Source organism: Pleuronectes platessa, chromosome 13 (assembly GCF_947347685.1).
Source record: "Pleuronectes platessa chromosome 13, fPlePla1.1, whole genome shotgun sequence".
NCBI lineage: Eukaryota > Metazoa > Chordata > Actinopteri > Pleuronectiformes > Pleuronectidae > Pleuronectes > Pleuronectes platessa.
In genome coordinates this window covers 24,671,442-24,693,823 of record NC_070638.1, presented here as the reverse complement: position 1 = coordinate 24,693,823, position 22,382 = coordinate 24,671,442, and the positions used below count along the sequence as shown (strand labels likewise).

Here is a 22,382-nt window from a genome sequence, read left to right as displayed (position 1 = left end):
CAGAACTAATGAGTAGATAGAAGGCAGGTGTGTATGTGGGTGGAGCCGATGCAGAAGTGCAGAGCAGGAAGGGAGTGGCCGAACTCTGAAATGACACAAGAATTAGTAATAGAAAATATGACAAGTGAAAACATTAATAGGAGGGTGAATTTGTGACAGAACCCCCCCCCCCTAGGGACGGCCCCTGACGTTCCCCCAGGCTGGTCAGGATGGGACCTATAGAACTCTCTGATGAGAGGACGGTCGAAGATGTTGCGGGAGGGTTCCCAGGAACGCTCCTCTGGTCCATATCCCTCCCAATCCACCAGGTACTGGAGACCCCTACCCCGTGGTCGGGACTTCAGGATCCTATTTATAGTATGGGCAGGACCTCCATCAATAAGCCGGGTGGGCGGTGGGGGCCTGGAGGCGGGTTGAAGTTGGCTCTCGTTGACGGGTTTGATCCTGGACACATGAAATGTGGGATGAACCTTCATCGATCGGGGCAGGTTAAGCCGGACAGCAGCCGGGTTGATGATCTGAGCGATCGGGAAAGGTCCCACAAATCGCGGGGCCAATTTCCTGGACTCCACCCGGAGAGGAAGGTCACGGGTAGACAGCCAAACCCGCTGACCGGTAGTGTAGTGAGGCGCCGGGGTGCGGTGTCGGTTGGCCCCCCTCTGGTACTGGTCAGAAGCGCGCAGAAGCGCAGAGCGGGCCTGGACGGATGGGACCCTGGCCTCTCGCTCCTGTACCGGGAAGATTGATTGATTGAATATTTTATTTAGACCTCGGAAAACACATTGAGGGATAAGACCCTCATTTTCAATGGTGCTGAGGGTACAATAAAGAGTTGATACATAGAAGAGTTAATACATTGAATAAATAAGAATGAAATAAATATGCATATATATATACAGTAATACAAGAGTGGGGGCTGGTATCCACGGGAGCACTGGAATGGAGAGAGTCCAGTGGCTGAACTGGGCAGGGTGTTGTGTGCGTATTCTACCCACAGGAGGTGCTTTGACCAGGAAGATGGATTGTGGGAAACCATGCACCTCAGAGCTGTTTCCATTTCCTGGTTCATCCTTTCTGACTGGCCATTAGATTGTGGGTGGAACCCGGATGATAGGCTGACCCTGGCACCAAGCAGGCTGCAGAACTCCCTCCAGAACCGAGAGGTGAACTGTGGGCCCCTGTCAGAGACAATGTCACAAGGAAGACCATGCAGGCGAAAAACGTGCTGTAGCATGAGCTCCGCTGTCTCCTTGGCAGATGGCAATTTAGGTAATGGAATAAAATGGGCCGATTTGGAGAACCTATCAACAACAGTGAGTATGGTGGTGTTACCGTCAGATGATGCAGTGTTAATTTTGGCAGCTATTTTTGATTTAGTCTTAGTCTTAGTCTTTTGACGAAAATGCATATTAGTTTTAGTCACCTTTTAGTCATTTTAATCCTTCTTAGTTTTAGTCTAGTTTTAGTCGACGAAAACAAATTACATTTTAGTCTAGTTTTAGTCGACGAAAACTAATTACATTTTAGTCTAGTTTTAGTCACATTTAATAGCCACATTAAACTCCTTTTCTATAAAAACATATAGCTGCAGCCTAATAGCTTAAAAATATATATTTAATTTTAAATGTGAAAACAAAAAGGGAGAGCAGGTCAGACTGGAGCCGGACACAGAAACTGAACATCGGTACAAACCAACTGCAGCTTCTGCTCTGATGAAGAAGCTGAGGCGCTGATCTCTGAGCAGCTGAGACCATAGAAACTCTGGTTTTCACTGTTTCCATAGTTAAGAAGCAGTCGGTCACTGAGAGGCTGCTCCACGAGAACGCGCTCTGCTTTCACTGCGTCTCTCTGATCGAGTGCGCGAGGCGGGGGGCGGAGCTACGGCCCGGAGCGCTATCTGGGGCGCACACACACACATACACAGACACACACAGACACACTCACTCGCCCGCTCCTGATACTTCATGACGGCCTGATACGATGATGTTTTAAAAATTATTGTGACTTAGTCAACCACCAACATTTTCGTCTCGTCTCGTCTCGTCAACGAAAATTAAAATAGATTTCGTCATAGTTTTTATTTTCAAAGATTCGTTTTCGTTACGTCTTCGTCTCGTCTTCGTCATGGAAAAAAGGTCGTTAACGAATATATTTCGTCATCGTCTTCGTCAACGAAATTAACACTGAGATGATGGAAGTCCAGTGACGAAGTCCAGGGAGATGTGCGACCAGGGGCGATGGGCAATGGGCAGTGGCTGGAGCAGACCAGCAGGGGCGTGACGGGCACTCTTGTGCTGAGAACAGATATGGCAGGCAGCGACAAACTCCTTTGTGTCCTCTTCCATGGACCTCCACCAGAAACGTTGCCTCACCAGAGCTAAGGTGCGCCTGACCCCTGGGTGGCAGGCAAGGCGGGAAGAATGTCCCCACTGGAGAACTTGAGAGCGCAGGTTAGCAGACACAAAGAGGCGATCTACAGGACAGGCACTGTCAAGCTATCTAGTGTTTGTGCAGCTTCCCTGCTTGAAAGGGATTGGTACAGACCGTAGGAGGTTTAACTGGGTTCCACTCATGCAATGACCACACCGTTTTCCTTCTTTAACTCCTCTTTACTTTTCTTTTTGTATTTTCACAGGTACAGGTAAGTTGTATCAGGTAGGTATTGTGGGTACAGTTGTAAGTGGGTTGCAAGTGATAAACTGCTAGGTATACTGCAAGGTAAAAAACCGGCCGTTTCTCCAGACTTTTTATGGCTGTACCAGCGCTGCTTTTTCCACGTTTTCTAGCGCAGCTTTGCTGCTGCTGGACAGAACGCTGTCTGATTTGTTTGCGACTGGCGTTTCCTGAAAGAGTCTCTCTTCCCCTTTCTGTCCTTTCCGGTCAGGTGACGCAATGACGCGGATTTCCCAGGTAACGCTCTGAGGAGGGATTCCCCCAGCTGTCAGTCGGCGCTGCATATTAACCCCTTCATATCCAGCGGGGATTTTCCAAGTTGACTTCACACCTCCCACTCGACCTTCCAGTGGAGACACCTGGGACGTCGTATGTTACAGGTGCAACTTGGGTCAGATGTTTAGTTCTGTTCTTCGGTGGGAAGCAAGACCACTAGTCGCTTTACGTCTCTGTGAAGAACTGCTGCTGGGATCTTTTCTTTGAATTTCTTAGATGTTCGGTGATTTACTTTTGCTCCGGTAGGCCTTGTGACAGGAACGGGGTAGCTTGGGAAGGTTCTGACATTGACGTCCCTCACAACTCCTTTGCTGTCCGAGTTGACGCTAACCACTCTTGCAATCCTGAACTGACCCCTAAGGGCGTTTTGGTCCGCCATCCAGACGATGTCCCCGACTGCGACATTTCTCTTGGCGGTATGCCATTTGTTCCTTACGAATAAGTTAGGACCAGCAAGTTGACTCCAGTTCCTCCAGAACTTGTTAACTTGCGCTTGCATTTCTTTAAGCCTTTTGTAGGGATAGTCACTGAAGTCGAATGTTCTGACATCTCCAGGAGACAGTTAGGAGTGATGAACTGGACGCTGTCTTCTCGGCTCTGTGTCCTGGCGTCAATTGGTCTTTCATTTGCAAGATTGGCAGCCATGTAGAGAGTTGTTTGGAATTCACTCCATCTTAGGCCGGACTCTCCTCCAAGACTCTGCAGTGCTCTCTTGACAATGCGCACAGCAGCTTCTGCGGCACCATTCCGGTGTGGAGAATCGGCTGGATGAATCTTCCACGACCATTCTGTGCCATCCTTGGCAGCTCTCTCCTCCAGGGTAGCTTTGTCAAGATTGGCAAGGAATCGGTACTGTTCTTCTAGGACTAGCTTAGCCCCAATGAAGTTGGTCCCAGGATCTGACCAGATTTTCTTTGGATGACCTCTTAGTGCTGTGAACCTCTGGTAGGCAAACAGAAAAATCTCTGTGGACTGAGAGTTCACCAGCTCGGTGCTAGTAGCTCTGGAGGCCATGCAACAAAACACAATTCCCCAAACCTTCAGTGACACTCTTTTCTTTACATCATCCCTGACTTGGTAGGGTCCGAAGAGGTCGACTGTTGTGTAGTGGAATGGGGCAGCTGGTTCTGTCCTCTCTGGAGGTAGATCACCCATTATTTGCTGGCATCTTTTTGCTTTAGTTTTCCTGCAGAACATGCAGTTTTCGACCGCTTTTTGAGCAATTCTCCGACCTTTCACGACCCATGCTCTTCTTCTCATCTTGAGCAAGGTCCTGGCCACTCCATCGTGGTTCTCCTCGTGGGCTTCTCGTGCTAACAGTGTCGACACCCAGGCTTCGTAAGGCAAGATGGGGACAGCAACTTTATCTTCATTGAAGATCTGCACACGACCCCCACAGACCAACAATCCAGTCTCTTGGTCTCTGTACACCACCAGCCTGTCTGTGGTTGTGCTTGGGAAGGATGCACTTTGCTGTGCCGCAAGGAAGATGTCTTTTAGGGCGTCTTCCCTCTCTGTCACTGAGATGACTTTTGAAAACGACACTGCCTCCCACTTTGGATTGTTTGCAGTTCGCTTGTTCCCTTTCATGAACATCCTTGCTGCTCTCCGGATCCAGGCGACTGTTTTGACAAGTCGGCTTAGGTTACTGAACCGCTTGACATCCACCAGTTCTTGGACAGTTGATCCTGCTGGTGGCCTCTTTGGTTGTGTTTGGGTCTGAGTTGGTTCCTGGTCTTGCTTTAGTTCAGAAGGCTTCTGCGTGTCAGTATCCTTTGGATCCGGCAGCAGTTGTGCCTTGGCTTGTGCTCGGGTCAGTGCAGCAACAAACGCTTTCTTCTGTAATCTGTTGACACCGTCTCTGGCAGCCATCACCAACTCTTTGGCAGATTTAACTGGCCACTCATCCACTGGTAGCTTCAAGAATGTTGGTCCGTTCTGCCATTCTGAACTTTCATCCAGGTATTGAGGACTGGCCCCTCTGGTTATGATATCAGCAATATTGAGAGGACCAGGAATCCACCACCAATCTCGGGTTGCTGTTGTGTTCTGGATCTCGCCGATCCTGTTTGCAAAGAAGGTTTGATAACCATAGCTCTCTCTTTGGATTGCACCGAGAACTGTTTGGCTGTCAATGATATGGAACCACTTGTCAACTCGGCTCTTGCTGTGCTGTTCGAAGTACTTTTTGAGCCGTGAGGCAAACACTGCTCCGCACATCTCTGCTTTGACAGCATCACCTTTGTGGTCTAAAGGAGTTAGCTTTGCCTTGGACTCCACTAGAGTGACGACTGGGCACTGCTCAGTGTTCCACCGGAGGTACATCACTGCGCCGTAGGCCTGCTCGCTTCCATCTGAGAATGTTATTGCCCAAGGTTCTCCACTGAAGCTTGGAAGCATTATGGCCCTGGTGAATGTAATCCACCCGAGTTGCACATACTCTTCGAAGAGCCGGACTGCATCTTCTCTGAGGCTGTCTGACAATGCTGTGTCCCAGGTGTCTTTGACAGGGCAGTTGACACTCTTTGCCTCCTGGAATGCTCTCCGCACAAGGATGGCACCCTTTTGCTTGGCAGGAGTCACCAGGCCAACTGGATCATATAACCCTGAGACTTGACTCAGGAGGTCCCTTCTTGTCAAAGGGTTGGGGGTCTGCGCTCTTACTTGGTCTAGTAGAAGGTCTTGGCCAAGTCGCATCTTCTGCTTTCTCTTTGAGAAGTTTATGGATGACATGACATGGAGCTTATCCTCTTCCACGAGGTAACCTAGACCAAGTGCTTTGTTCTCGTCATCCCTCATTTGATTCGGGAGAACCATGTTGTTACCTTTGGTCTTGCTCGCATCGTCTTTCACCTTCCTCCCACTTTGGCCTGAGAAGACCCAAGGCTTCAACAGGAAACCACCAGCTTTCAGGATTAGCTCCACATTCGCTGTGATGGTTTTCAGTTTCTCAAGGTCATTGTGAGATGTTAGGATGTCGTCGACATAGCTGTCATTATGAAGTACTCCTCGCTCCTCTTCGAGGTGGGCAAAGGAAGGTAGGTTGGCTGTTTCTCGCATTGCGAGCTGTGCAATTTAGCCTGCCGGTTTATCACCAATGTTGACTCTGGTGATAGCGTACTCCTCCATCTCCTCCTCTTCTGAGTCTCGCCAGAGGAACCTGTGGAGGTGCATCTCACGGTCTTCCAACCATACTGAGTTGTACATTTTTGTGATGTCCCCTAAGGCAGCGTTGGTTCCCCCTCTGAACCTCAGGAGGACAGCACGTATCTGGTTGAGGACGTCTGGCCCCTTCATCAGTAGGTCGTTCATGCTGGATCCTTTGAACTTTTGACTGCTATTCCAGACGAGTCTTACCGGGGTTGTTACAGAGTGTGGGTTTGGTGCTATAAGGTGACTTACAAACCATACTGGTCCCTTCCAGGTAATGATCTGTTCTTCAGTCAACTTGACTGCAGCTCCTCTTTCCACCATGTCATGCACCTGAGCTTTGTAAGCAGACTTCCACTCTGGTGCTTTGGCTTGCTGCTTCTCTGTCCTCAGGAATGTTGCTTCCACTGCTCCTCTGTTGTTCGGCAGTGAGGCTGGATCCTCTAGCCAGGGATACTTTTCGTGCCAATGTGGTTGTCTGCTGTGATCATCGCTCATGACATACGTGAGTCCTTCTTTTACCACCTCAAGCTCCCTTTCTTCTGCAAGGGTCATTTCTTTGCCACCGGGCTGGCAATTTCCGCAACGGCAGCCGCCGCATCTGGGCTCGCATGCGGCGCCAGTGCTATCCCAGTGCCACCACTCCAGGAAGCTTTGTTTGCTGGTTGAAGCGGTTGATCCTTGTGTTTCGAATACTTCTTTGTTTGAGATGTTCTGTTCTGGACTGTACGTGAGCTCTTCATATTTCACAGCTGCCGCTCTCATTGATCTTGCAAAATGCGTCTTTGACATGTGGGCTGACACTTCAACCTCCTTGCACAGTTTGGGGTGGGTTCCTCCAACCGTTTTCCCGAGGGGTCCATCCCACAGTACAAGGTCCCCCACAACTTTGACTCTCTGTGGAGCTAGCCGGCCTCTTTGGGCCTCACAAGCTCATCAAGAGGTACATCTGGGAAGAATGGCTGCAGTTGTCCAGGTGTTACACTTTTGTGGACATCTGCGATGTTCTCAAGCCCATTGCAAACCAATTGATGTGCTCTCAGTGTGTCCTTGGAAGTGGATACACGGATTTTGAGGAGATAGCGCTTTGTCTTTACTTGGACCTTCATTCCGGCTACTCCATGGACAATGAGTATGATGTCTTCACTCTTCAGATTCAGACGGCTTGCTGCTCTGTGAGTGATGTAATTGGTGTCAGATGCTAAGTCGATGAGTGTTCCGACTTTCTCTCCGGCGTTAGCTGTGACGACGAGTAGCATCATGATCACTGGAAGCTCCTGCATCCCGTTTTTTTCAAGTAGACCTTGCTGGTCATTTGAAGTTGTGAAGACTCTGGAGGCAACGTTTGAGAAGACCTCCCTGAACTGCTTTGCTAGGTCGGGTGGGAGATTTTTGATGAAATCCTCTTGACCCTCTGTGTACTTCCTTCTGCCTTTATCCTTTTCCGACTTGTCAGACTTCTTTGACATAGATTTAGGACAGAGGTAGAAGTGATGCTCAGCCTGTTCTTCTCTGCAGTCTTGATTTTTGCATAGAAAGCCAGGTTTGCAGGATGACCGGTCATCGTGAACCTCAAGGCATCTTGTACACGCTCCCAACTTCTTTACTGAAGACTTCCTTTCGGCTGCAGTCAGAGCCTTGAATTGCTTGCAGAAGTAGAGTTTTCTCTTGTGTTTGGCATCACCACAGACTACACAGCCTTGGTCATCAGCTGACTTTGTAGACTTGGTTCTTGCACTTTTCTGCTCAATCCTGTTGTCTCTCCAACTTGGCTTACTTGGCTCCTCATCTCGTAGCTGCTCAAGCTCCTCATAGATAGCTTCTTGCTTCTGGAGGAATGCCAAGAGATGATCAAACCGTTTGTCTGGCGTTACTCCATTATTTGGATCGGCTACATAGACAGGCCACTCTTTTTTGAGGGAATCAGTGAGTTTACTCTCGATTGCTTTTGTTACAAGGGGATTCTTTATGGCGCCTGTGTCTCCGAGGTCACTCAGGTCCCCGAGTGCTTTCTCCACGGCTTGAATCAACTCCACAATTTTCCTTGGTTGACTACTTTTGACAGATGGCATCTTCTGTAGGTCTTCCACTATTTCAATGGCGATAGCCGTTCGATTTCCATAGCGGTTCTCCAAGATGCGGAGAATGTCATCTGCAGTGTTATAGGTGGTCAGGCGAAAGTCTTTTTTGAACTTGTCATCGAGACTGTCGAGTAACTGTATCTTTTTCACTTCTTTGGAGCCGGTTACTTCTCCCTGTTTTTGGAGCGACTCCCAGTCCCTTCTCCACCTGTGAAAATCACGCTTGTAGCCAGAGAATCTCGGGAGAGCTGTGGGTTTCAGCCTAATGGTTGGAGTAAAGTTGTGATTGCTGGCAGTGTCAGTTGTGTTTTCCGGTAGTCTTGCCGTTATGAAGTCAGCCTTTCTAGAGACCAGCCTGGTTGACTGGTGTTCCAGCTCTTTCAGCCGACCACGGAACTCTCGTTGGTCTTCCACCGGAACCCACTGCTGCCATTTGCAGTGCGCTTTCTTTGCGGAAACCACAAGTGTTTTCAGGTGAGTGAGCCTCAATTCATAGGCGTCAAGGTTGCTGTCGGTATGTACTCTTCCAACACGCTCAGCTTCAGCTTCTGCTAGTTCTACAGCTGTGCGCAGTTCATCTCCAAACTTTGTCCAGAGTGCTTTTCCAAGTAGCTCTTCAACTTCCTTCAGCTTCTGATTACATTCACTGATGGTCTTAGCTATGTCAGCGCTTTGCTGTTCGGTCAGCTTAACTGATCCTCCTTCATCCAGCTTTACCTCCTCTTCTTCAATGACACCTGCCATGACTTCGTCATTGGTTTCCATGACTTTCTCGGCTGCAATGGTGATTTTACTGAAGCTATCTCGGAGCTGGTCTTCTGACATGCTGTCGTGAGTTCTGATGATATTGTTCCTTAGTCGTGTGAAGGATCGTTTGGCTACTGTCCGCTCACTTTTGAGCTGCTCAATGGTTTCAGCCATGTTTTGGGTCCACCTGCTGTTTACAGGGTGCTTTTATTTTTTCCAGGTCACTGTTTTCACTGTTCCAGCTTACAGTCCCGTTTTTTTTTTTTTCACTGTCTTGCTGTTCCAGCTTACAGCGTTTTTTTACTGTCAAGCTATCTAGTGTTTGTGCAGCTTCCCTGCTTGAAAGGGATTGGTACAGACCGTAGGAGGTTTAACTGGGTTCCACTCATGCAATGACCACACCGTTTTCCTTCTTTAACTCCTCTTTACTTTTCTTTTTGTATTTTCACAGGTACAGGTAAGTTGTAGCAGGTAGGTATTGTGGGTACAGTTGTAAGTGGGTTGCAAGTGGTAAACTGCTAGGTATACTGCAAGGTAAAAAACCGGCCGTTTCTCCAGACTTTTTATGGCTGTACCAGCGCTGCTTTTTCCACGTTTTCTAGCGCAGCTTTGCTGCTGCTGGACAGAACGCTGTCTGATTTGTTTGCAACTGGCGTTTCCTGAAAGAGTCTCTCTTCCCCTTTCTGTCCTTTCCGTTCAGGTGACGCAATGACGCGGATTTCCCAGGTAACGCTCTGAGGAGGGATTCCCCCAACTGTCAGTCGGCGCTGCATATTAACCCATTCATATCCAGCGGGGATTTTCCAAGTTGACTTCACAGGCACTAGGTGCTGGGTGATTAGCCTGACCCTGTCTCACCTTATCCTCGATGTCCCAGGTGACAGCGCCGATGACCAGCTCGGAGGGAAGGATACTTTCGGGTACAGATGGCCCACCGTCTGCATGGAATTGCCGGGACAGGGCATCAGGCTTGATATTTTTTGATCCTGGGCGGTAAGATAAGGCAAAATCAAAGCGGTTAAAAAATAGAGCCCACCTGGCTTGACGGGAATTCAACCGCTTGGCAGACCGGATATATTCGAGGTTCTTGTGGTCGGTCAAGACCACAAACGGTTGCTCGGCCCCCTCCAGCCAGTGTCTCCACTCCTCCAAAGCCATTTTCACCGCCAGCAGCTCTCTGTTTCCAATGTTATAATGCTGCTCTGCAGGTGACAGCTTACGTGAAAAAAAAACACACGGGTGCATCCTCTGATCCTCTGCCGACCGCTGAGAGAGGACTGCTCCCACCCCGGAGTCCGATGCGTCCACCTCCACCAGAAACTGACGCACCGGATCTGGAAAAACGAGAATGGGAGCAGACGAGAATCTAGATTTCAATTCACAGAAAGCTTTATCAGCAGCAGAGGACCACTGAAAGGTGAGTCTAGGAGAGGTGAGAGCAGTAAGGGAGGCAGCTACAGAACTATAATTGCGGATGAAGCGCCGATAGAAGTTAGCAAACCCCAGGAACTGCTGCAGCTTCTTCCGATTGGTGGGGATTGGCCAATCGGCCACTGCTTTAACTTTAGCGGGGTCCATCAGGATCTGACCAGGTCTGATGATGAAGCCCAGAAAAGTGACCTCAGAAGCATGAAATTCACATTTTTCAGCCTTCACGAAGAGCTGATTCTCCAGGAGCCTCTGGAGAACACTCTGTACATGCTGTACATGCTCTGATTCAACGAACCAGGTGATAGGCGTTACGGAGGTCAAGCTTAGTAAAGATTGTCGCCCCTTGTAATAGTTCAAAAGCAGATGAGATGTCGTTCAGCCCTCGGTAATCAATGCAGGGGCGGAGGGTCTTGTCCTTTTTGTCCACAAAGAAAAATCCTGCTCCTGCAGGGGATGACGACGGCTGGATAATACCCGCCGCCAACGAGTCATTGATATATCTCTCCATGGCCTTGGTCTCTGGAACAGACAGGGAGAATAATCGCCCTCTGGGTGGTGAGGTCCCAGGAAGGAGATCGATAGCGCAATCATACGGGCGGTGTGGAGGAAGCGAAGTGGCCCGTGCTTTGTTGAACACGCCCTGTAAAGCCAAGTAGTCAGATGGAACTCCTTTAAGATCCGTAACAACATTAGACTGAGCGGGGCCGGAGGCAAGCGATGATGCAGACCTGAGGCAGACAGCATGACAGTAATTGCTCCACTGAAGAACGGAACCAGAAACCCAGTCAATATGTGGATTATGTCTCTTTAGCCAGGGGTGCCCCAGGATAGCGTAAGAGTGCTCTTCAGAGTACATAGCTTCTGTTCTTACATAAAAACAAATCCCAGATAAGAAAACATCCCAGAATCTTCATAACAACGGTGTAAGTTGGTTTAAAGAAGAAATTTCTTCATGGCCTCTTAGTATTTACTGCATGTGCTAGTGTTCATGAAAATTTCTAACAAACAACAGCTCCAAGGATGAATAAGTGGTGCCATACATATGGAAGACCCTGCAGCCGATTTCAAGAGAGCTTTGGTGATGAGGGCCAACTGCTATGTGCTGCAAACAAAAAATTATTGTGGACTTTATGCGCTACGTCCTGCATCTGAATGCTGCAGATATCTGTGTGTTGATGTGAATGCGTTTGAGCAGAGAATCTTCTGCTGCATTGTTCATATGTGAAAGGCAAGAAACAGTTGTGTAACCATCATATGTAAGCACTGTCAGACTGGTTGTTATCATAAACATAATAACAGTGATATAACCCCAAAATGTTATGATGTTATCAATTATACCAGGTAGTAATAATGATAATAATAATATTAAACATATGTGCTCTGCATGACCTCTGCCTGATTAAAATCTACATTAAATGCAACGAAGGTTGCCACAGGCAGAAACAGAATTATCTGTGGATTCACCAGTGACTCCTATAGTGGCTAACCTCTACATGAAAGAAGTTGAAAGCAGATCCCTGACCTCCTTTGCACGAACCCCCTTCAACCATTGGTTCAGATTTGTGACACCTGGGTCAAAATCCAAACACCGGAGGTTGTAGCCTTCTCAGAACTAATTTATGCCATGGTATAAAGTAGAATTCGAATTTTGGGGCTTACGGACACTTGGCTGACACCACAGGAGCAGTATGGAGGCATTTGTTGTATTTCAACTATTGAAAAATTGGTCACCATTTACTTCAATTGTATTGGATTTGGCTGCAATACTGTTTACCCCTGAAACTCCAAAAATGTTATGTCAACTCAAACGCCCCCCTCCAGCAGCATAGTGGTGAGTAGATAATAGAGCTATCCCTTTAAGTGCACCAGTGTTCACCAGTCGAACAAATCTAACATCCTGCTACTCTGAAATTTAATCCTGGATGTCCCACGATTTTTTTTAATTCAGTGAAGCCTGAGGTTTATTCCCCTTATAAACAGGATCCCCTTCTTTGCTACCGCTTATCTTTTTGATCAGTATGACCCAGATTTGTCACAGCTGAGACTCTGCCACTTTCCAATTCTGCTGCGTTGATAAATGTGCATGTTGAATAACCTCAGCTACTTAATCACTGTGGTTTTTGATGTGACGTGGATATTGAACATTAAATAGAGGATTAAAAGTAGGTTCAGAGTTAACTGTTTATTTAATTCTACATGTTTGTTCTCTCTCTGTCAGGATTTCAACAGAACATTCTCCCAAGCTGCAGATCAGGAGCCACAGTTACCTGCGTGCGGTGAGTGAGGTTTCAATCAATAGAAGCCTGGATACCATGGACCCCAAAACCCTCCTCGACCCTAAATCGCTGCTGTCCTCACCCCAATACCGTTCTCGCAATGAAAGCTACATGAGGGCCATGAGCACCATCAGTCAGGTTGGTTGCCAAAACTGCTGACTTTATATTTACAGTAAAACCCCCACAAATCATGTCTCGTGCACTCTGCTGTCATATGATGTTTGTACCCAGACATACTTTGCAGATGGGTCCACTGTATTGTAACCTTAAAATAACTATGAGGACCCATTTGCGTTTACAAATCCAAATTAATGTGATTAGGTTCTTTCTTGGCCTTTGTCCTATCCTTCCACATTTGTTTTGTGGAAATCCGTTACTGTCGTATTGCCTTACTGACATACAATAAAAAAAAAGCATACAAAGAAACAAACAGGAGTTAAAGCATAAATTCGGGGGGAGAAAATATATGAGATAAGTGTTGTGCAAGTTCACACCTCTCATGAACTAGTTCAAAGTTCAGTTCATACAAGTAAACATTAATAGTTCACGTTCATATTTCACCATTTAAATTCTGAACTAGTTCATAGTTCAGTTCATTTCATAGTTTTAAAGTGGAAAGTGAGAATGAAAGACTTAACTTGCTTTTTAAAGGAAACTTTATCCATCACTACCCCTTGCCCTAAACTGTACTTCATATGTATCAATTATCAATTCTTAATAGAAATGTTTTTGTTTTTTTATTATTACAAATTTTGCCTGTTTATTTATTCATACCTTGCAAACAAAAAGCACAGCAAATCATAGTGCTATGCCTTGCTATGAAACCAATTATTAGGCTAGACCTTAAATTCTATCATTTAAATTTATAAAATAAATGTGTGGACAGAGAACAAAATGTTTTTTGGGGGGTTGTTTTATTTGTCCGTTGCACCTTTACAAAATGGCTTCAGTTAAATAATGTAGGCTATGTAATATTGTAAAAAAACATGAAATGAAAATGAAATTAAACATGAAAATCAAGATGGCTACTTTTATCAAACAGCTTAAGAGAGGTAGGTTGTTAACTTTTCAGACAAAGTCCTGAAATATTACTTGGACAGCTTAAAAAGTACTGATGACATGCATTTGAACATCAATAACTCATTTTTAACTCTTTATACTGTAAACTGCACCCCTTTAGAACTCAGGTGCCCCTCTGTTATGGGACTGACACTCAAATCTCTGAGAAAACAAAACATGTAAACAATGTTCTTATCAAAGAATCACACAATTTTGCTTAGTCCACAGACTAGACTACTGCTTTTTGTAAGCATTTAAAAGCAATTGCTTTTCAAAGTTGGCATCTCCCAACCTGTTTCTCCTGGGCCTAAAGATCTGGCCACCAATGCTGAATAGCCTCTCTACTGGAGCGCTCGAAGTGAGTGCTGTGTTGTATTTGACAAACAGCTTTTTCAGTTTTGGTAAGACTATGTACTCCGTGAAGTCATCATTGGTCCGTGCATCCAGGTAGATGTCTACCTCAGACTTTTTGACATTTGATGGGTGGTTAAATTTGAAAGAGGATGACCTTTTGCTCTCAGAGCCACCAGATGACTTGGCTTGATTTGAGTCATTAGCTATGTAAACAGATTGAAATTCTTGCTTCAACATCATGCGATATTGCAAGCACTTAATCTCATCCTCCACCCAGTCCATCTTGAATGCTGGCAGTAGTATGGCTGCCAGTATGTTTTCTTTTTTTTCAAGCATGCCTTCCACTCTTGTAGAGAGTAAGTGGTAAATGGTTTTGTATTTATATAGCGCTTTTCTAGTCTTGATGACCACTCAAAGCACAGTACAGTACAGTTTTACATTCACCCATTCACACACACATTCATACAGTGCATCTATTCGCAGCACTTTGTTATTCTCTGGGGGGCCATTCTGGGTTCAGCATCTTGCCCAGGGACACTTCGGCATGCAGATGGGTCAGACTGGGGATCGAACTGCCGACCTTCAGGTTGGAGGACGACCACTCTACCCCCTCAGCCACAGCTACCCCAGTGACTGTATCCTGTTCTGGATGAAGGGACGACATGCAATTAAACCTTGCGTAGCCGTAGGCTCAAAACTCTCATCCAATAGGCCCTCGGTTCCCAAACTGGGGTACAGGTACCCCAAGGGGTACGCGAAGTGGTTCAGGGGGTACGTGGGGAGAACATTTTATCTGCGTTTTCAAAGTGAAAAAGCCCATTACATTTTCAAACTGAGCTATAAATAATCGTGCAATATTAAATAGTCTGAATAGGCAAGTCGCATTGCCAAAAATACCCATATTCAGCAAAATAATTACACTGCCAAAAAAAGTTACAGGTAGGTTAGTGACCGTTAGTCAAAACTAGGGATGGGCATAATTAATCGACAATCGATTAATTGATCCTTAAGAATTTCGTAGATGACACTATTTTGTCATCTACGATTATTATAAGTCCTGAAATCCCTGACAATTTCAAAGTTTCAAGTGTTATAGACTGTATACGAGGGGGGGGGGGGGGGGGGGGGGGTACGTAGCTGGAGATTGAATGTCTGAAGGGGTACGAGACTGTAAAAAGTTTGGTAACCACTGCAATAGGCCATTAGGCCATTCAAATCATTCTTCAGCTGGACAATAGTGGGAGCAAGGATCCCAAGGAATGTGTTTTTCTCCCCCTGAAGGATGTTCAGGGCAGAGGCTAGGGGGGCTCATCACATTCACAAACTTCTGTATGAAGTCGAGTTCTTCTGGAGTAAATCGACGTAGGCCAAACTCATCACAGACAGTGAGCAGGAAGCGTCTATCATATTTAGGATCGGTAGACAGACTGACCTGGGGAATCATAGTTGCTATTTTAGACAGTTGCTGTATGGAGAGGAACACAGAGTTTCAACGTGTATTATTTGGTGATACAAAGTCAATCCCAAGCTTTTCCTCAACAAAATCTGAGGCTTTTGGACTTCTTTTCACTCTGTTCCTTAGAGCAGATGCCTTTAAAAAGACGGGCCTCGCTCGCGTTTTGTACTGTCAATCAGATACTTTTTCTGTGACTTTGTCAACCAGATTTAAGGTGTGAGCCATGCACCTTCTGTGAGGTGGAAGGCAAGGATCCTCTAAATCTGGGAGAGGTGCAGGCTCCATCCCATCATCCTCATCTGAGCTCTCACCAGCAGGGCCAGATTCTTCTGATGCATCATCCTCTGTTGCTCCATTGGCTGCATCAGTAATGGCATCACTAGCTCCAAAACCGTTGAATGCTTTAACAAAATTTGAAGCGTTGTCCGTCACAGTGCACACAATTTTGTTTTGAATTTTAAACTCCTTATACACATCTGCCAACACTTTTGCCTGCACATCATATGTGTGTGCTCCTCTGACTCGGCGGCATGCAGGGACTGCTGACCTTATCTTTAATATATAATTTTTGTCCAGCCAATGAATGGTAATGCCCATAAATCCTTTGTTGACACTGACCAACAATCTGCTGTTGTGCAAACATGGTCAATATCAGCAAGTTCAGCTTTAAGGTTACTGATGACCTCACTGAATTCTTTATTTAACAGGCCCTGAACCTGCCTTCTTGAAGGCACACGTCTGCCTGGTTGCAAACCATCACTAGGCTGGTGAAGGAGGGCTTTTCCACTCTACTCAGAGGCTGTAAATCTCCAACAATGTAGTCAATTTTGTTAAATGGTTAAATGGTAAATGGTTTTGTATTTATATAGCGCTTTTCTATTCTTGATGACCACTCAAAGCGCTTTACAGTACAGTTTTACATTCACCCATTCACACACACATTCATACAGTACATCTATTCGCAGCACTTTGTTATTCTATGGGGGGGGCATTCAGGATTCAGCATCTTTCCCAAGGACACTTCGGAATGCAAATGGGTCAGACTGGGGATCAAATTGCTGACCTTCAGCGACAGCCGCCTGTTTAATTATGAGTTTGTCTACCTGTTGCTGGGAAATCATACCCTTGAAGAATGCAGACAATGTGGTGTGAGTCATTTGGGACTGTTGACAGGGGTTCTTGGTCTTTTTTTGACCTCCAATTTCTTGGAGATAACTTTTTAGGCTAGCTGGATGCTTCAGCTCCACATGCCGTTTTAAATTAGATGCGGATGAGGCTGACGTCAGGATTGCTTTTTCAGCGCAGGAGGACAAAATTGCACAGAAAGGTGAGATTATTACTGTCAGAATCTTTATCAGACAGTGTGTAAAAATCCCTCAGATAATAATAAGGTGCATTGGATGTAGCTACTGAGTCTGCGTCTCTCCTTTCACTTACCATTTTTATGAGACAGAGAGCTATTGTCTTGTGTTGCAGGTATGGCCTGCCCCTTTAAGGAAAGTTTGTAGTGTGTGAAGTAGTGCACCTTGGTATTGTGGGAAAAGCGCTTGAAGTGTGTGTATAACGAGAAGTGAGCGACCACCTAGAGGTGATGCGAGTGTTGCTCCTGCTGTATATCCAAGAGTGGTCCGGAGGGCTGGTTACCGGCCAGACAGCGAGCCAAAACAATTTCCAGAGAAGAAAACACTTGGAATACGTTTCTTGTTTGGTCTGCATTTGTGTGCGATGAATCATGGGTAACGTAGTGCGAAGTCAAGTTAGTTGGTTTAGTTTAGGCTACATTGCGGACAGTTTACGGGCACTGAGCAACGCCATGGTGCAAGCATTCGATTTAAACAGCGTCTCTCCTCAGGTGAAGGAAAAAATTCCGTAACGTTTTAGCTTGACCTCAGATAATATTGTAACAGCTTGGTAGTTAGGTTTATGTTCTGTTTGACTGCTATGTGTTTGTTATGACTTGTGTTCAGCTAAGTACACAGTGTTAAATAAGTATTGATATTTCCTGAGGGTCAGTGAATAGGTCGGGGTGTGGCACGTGACAGTTCTAGACCAATGGCTGTGGGGTTATGGGAGATGGCATGCTCTCATTGGCTGATGAGTTGGCGTGTCAAGGGTGAATGAGGAAGGGGAGTGAAGAATACGGTGGTGGATGTTAGGAGTGTCGGAGTGTGTTGTGTTTGTTGGACTTTAATAAAGTTACACATAAAGAGAGAAGTTTCCCGTCGTCTATAAGCGAGGACACTACAATATGAACATGTTTACCGTTCAAATTCATTATTTGTCATTAGGTTGCGTTCAGATCATCGTTCTCATAATAATGGACGTGTTTAATGAACGCGTTCTTTTGAACTCGTTCATGCACAACACTGTATGAGATACGTCAGAGGGCAGGAGGATTTATCATTTAAATAGCCAGAGATTACATCAAGTGTGTACATCAACTGCAGACAATCCTGTTAATCCTGTTACAGTCTTAAATGTAAGGTGGCAAGTGCTGTCCTAGATGGGTGAAAAGAGATGAAAAGAGATTTAGAAAGATCCATAATTTTGACAGAAAGAAAGTCATCACTTATTTGTTGTCCTATGAAACATGAAATATAAGGGGGGGGGGGGGGACATCTGTGATGTTATGAACATGCGACAGATCCAAAAAATAACTAACTAAAAATTAAACAAAAATCTAGGATGAAAAAAAGGGTCCCATACACATAGAATACAAAAGACAAAGATGTAAAGTGCCTTGAGACGATAATGTATATTATTGTTTCGTGCGATACAAATATAGTTAACTTGAATTTAATCGAATTGAAAGATGTCAAGAGAGCTTGAAGTTATAATAGTGCAGCTGGTAACCAGAACGATCGTGCATTTTGTGATAAAAGCATGAAATTTGGTACACTTATAGCCAAAGGCATTCTCAAAAGATTTGGATATGGAGCCACCATGAATTTTCAAAATGGCGCCCATGGCAGCCATCTTTCAAAATGGCTGTCAGTAACAACTGTTCGCTTATGAATGATGGATATAATATGATGTTTCAGGCTTATTTACCATACATAGTACTTGGTAAATGTCTTTTGGATAATCTAAATTTGTCATTAAATATTCAAGATGGCTGACATCTTCAAGATTGCAGCCATCACTTTTATGACTGTCTGATATGGGTGATCTCGGTGTCAAACCAGTATTATTTTTTATTTCCTTTTCTTTGTGCAGAATTCAAATTTGGAACTTTACAATTGGCCAGAAGCTTCCTTCTAACTCAGAAATGGTGACCACAATAGTCACACTTGGTGACCACTGGTCACCTACAACAAGATGGCAGCCATATTTCTGAAATTAAATCTATAATTTCAAGTACACTATCATCTATTTTATTGTAATTGAAATGTTACCCAATGAAAAAAAAAAAAGAAAAAAAAAAAAGTAATAGAGTGGATGTTGAAGCACAACCAGGGCACACTGGTGACACCACTGCTGTGAAACTCAGCATGGGGTTCAGTGCCAGCTAAACACACTCCTCTTATGGGTTTCCCAAAGGAAAAAAGCACGTACTTAGCCTACGCACGTGCCCATGCATCACAATGGGCACAAAGCACGTGCGTAGGCTAAGAACATGCTTTTTTCCTTTGGGAAACCCATCCATTGCCCTTTTCTGTATTTAATGTGCTAGTTGTGGTGTAAGTTAAGTGGTAGTGTAGTTTAGTTTCCTAAATGCTATCTAATTCTAGGCCCACATCTGCTTAGCTTACAGAGTTAGATGTAGTAAGATAGCCGCACCTGAATGGACAGGATGTGCCAGCGCGGGAGAGCCGAGCCAAGGGTAACGGGGCTTTATATGATTTTCATATAGTTACCCGGATGGTGTACAGATCGCACAGGAATTAAATGGTACTGGATGAACGATCGGGCTAGGTGTAGGGTAATGTTATCCGAACCTAGTTGTATCCCATACTTGAATGTGTTTCCCTGTAGTAAAAGGTGGTAAAAGGATAACCCCTCTGCCTTTACTGCAGACATTGTTTTTCTTACCTGACAAAATGTCGAAGAAGTTCCAGCTTGTGAATTTTGATGGTCAAGGACCATCAACATCTTGCACAGCCAAGACTGACTGGAATCTCTGCATTATATGCCAAGAGCACACGGCAGAGGCATTGAGATGTCCTTTGCAGTCCACGCGAGCAGACAAGGGGAGTGGATACACTTCACTTGCGGAGCAGTTAATCCAGTTTAATGAACTTGGTCAGCTCTCTTCAACGTTGTCAATTGGAAGACTGGATGAGGGCCATGGTATTGAAGCTGCCATGATTGCAAACAAAGCACAATACCATCACACATGCAGGCTGAAGTACAACGAAACCAAGTTGCAAAGAGCAAAAAAGCGAGCTTCGGGTGAATGTCCTGATCAACAGTCAGAATCGAAACTCAGAAGGTCCCAACCGATCCGGACTCCTGAAATGAGACAGGAAGACATCTGTTTTTTTTGTAAACAGCCTGCTGGCAATGAAGGCCTTCATGAGGCTGCAACCTTCCAATTGGACAATCGGGTGCGCGCTGCTGCAACCCTACTCCAAGACACAGAATTGCTTGGACGACTTAGTGCTGGGGACATGGTGGCTATAGAAGCCAAGTATCATACCAGATGCCTAATAGGTCTCTATAATCGTGCCAGAGGGGCAAACTTAGAAGGTCTTCAAGGTAATGGCCAGGGACATGCAGCGTCAACTTCTAGTGTTGTGTTTGCTCAGTTGGTGCTTTATATAGAAGAGACCAGACAGCAAGATGGGTCGGCACCTATATTTAAACTAGCTGAACTTGCCCAGCTCTACAAGTCACGGATGGAACAGCTAGGTGTAGAGGTTGATAACAGAGTTCACTCTACACGGCTGAAACAGAGACTTCTTGCAGAGTTCCCCGATATGCGAGTTTACACCAAGGGGAGAGATGTCCTAATGGCCTTTGAATCTGACATTGGCACTGCTCTTGCCAAAGCCTGTGAGCAGGATAACAACGAAGATGCTATGCACATTGCACGTGCTGCACAGATTGTCCGACGTAACATCTTCGGTGAGGCCAAACCATTTAATGGTTTCCCTGAAAAATGCCAAGAGGACTCTGTGCCACAGCTGTTGCTTACCCTTATTAACATGATCTTAGAGGGACCTAGCATCAAAGACCAGATGGAAGAAGCAGCATCTTCTGCAGCACTTACTATTGCTCTGTTGCTGAAATTAAACAGTGTTAAGCACAAGCGGGCATCAAACACAGCAGCTTTTGTCAGACACAGTACTGCACAGGAGACGCCAGTTCCATTATACATAGGACTGATGCTGCATGCCCACACACGTAAAAGGGAACTTGTAGATAAAATGGCACATCTGGGCTTGAGCGTATCCTATGATCGTGTTTTACAGCTGTCAACTCAGATGGGAAACCATGTCTGCCAGCAGTTCCATAGAGAGCAAGTGGTATGCCCTCCACAGTTGCGCAGTCATGTGTTTACCACTGCTGCTGTTGACAATATTGATCATAACCCCAGTTCAACAACAGCTAGGGATTCTTTCCATGGCACGGCAATCTCTTTAATCCAGCATCCGTCTTTTGTGGGTGAAGGAACTGACCGAAGCCTTGTTGTACTGAGTGGCCCTGATGGAGGATGTTCCAGGACCATTGACCGATTGCCAGCATACTACACTGAGGTTCCCCTGTTGCTAGCAATATCAAGGTCTCACAGGTTCCAGAAATGAAGGTACAATCACTCACTAGAGATGGCATCGGCCAGCATACCAAGGAAGAGTACCAGTGGTTAGATAATGCAACTGAGGTCATTGAAAACAAGAGAACTGCAGGTGATTCATTGGATACCTCTTGGGCTGCCTTCCATGCTAGCCGCCAGACACCAGGAGTTCGTGCCACATGTTCCACTGTTCTTCTTCCACTTTTTCAGGAAAGTGCTCATACTGTGGCTATGATCAAGCATTCACTTGATGTCATAAGTAAATCGGTGGAACACTTGAATCCTGGCCAGAGTCCAGTCGTCACATTTGACCAACCTTTATATGCCCTGGCAAAACAAATCAAGTTTAAATGGCCAGAGAAATATGGTGAAGATAAACTGGTGGTAATGTTTGGTGGACTACATATTGAGATGGCAGCTTTGAAGATGTTGGGGAACTGGTTGCAAGGAAGCGGTTGGGTTGAAGCACTAGTGCAAGCTGACATCTCATCTCCAGGCACAGCTGACTCCTTCCTCAAAGCAGCCCATGTATCACGCACCAGGAGAGCCCATCAAATTACAGCAGCAGCTCTGAATGTTCTGCAGCACCGAGCTTATGACAACTATTGTGAAACTCAAACAGATCAAGTTCCTCTAGCTTTTGAAGTTTGGTGCAGCCAGAGAGCAGAAAACATCCCACAATTTCAATACTGGTCTATTGTTCTTGAGCTAGAGCTGCTTGTCCTAGTATTTGTGCGATCCTTGCGAGAGGCATCTTTCTCCATGTACCTTGATGCATTAACAGAACTAGCCAAGTGGTTTCATGCAATGGATCACACCCATTATGCAAGATGGATTCCAGTTCACCTGAGAGACATGGCTGAACTACCAAGGACACACCCTAACGTAGCTCAGGCATTCAAGGCAGGCAAATTCACTGTCCAGAAGACAAAAAATGTGTTCTCCTCTATGGCCATTGACCAGGCCCATGAGCAGATGAATGCTTGCATTAAAGGAGATGGTGGTGCTGTGGGCCTTACTGACAACCCATCTGCACTATTGCGATGGATGGTAGCAGGACCAGAAGTTGCACGATCCATACAGGAGTTTGAGATTGATTCCAAGAAATCAGATAACACACGTCACCATGACCAAACAACAAG

At 45.7% G+C, this 22,382-nt stretch overlaps 1 protein-coding gene across 1 annotated transcript in view; it reads left to right on the top strand.

The window, feature by feature from the left end:
- Nucleotides 1–22,382, top strand: part of dlgap1a (discs, large (Drosophila) homolog-associated protein 1a) — a 141,937-nt gene that overhangs the window by 65,515 nt on the left and 54,040 nt on the right. Inside the window, exon 5 of the mRNA XM_053438941.1 lies at nucleotides 12,577–12,772. Within this exon, the coding sequence (XP_053294916.1) occupies nucleotides 12,577–12,772 (196 nt within the window). The remainder of the gene's footprint in view (nucleotides 1–12,576; nucleotides 12,773–22,382) is intronic.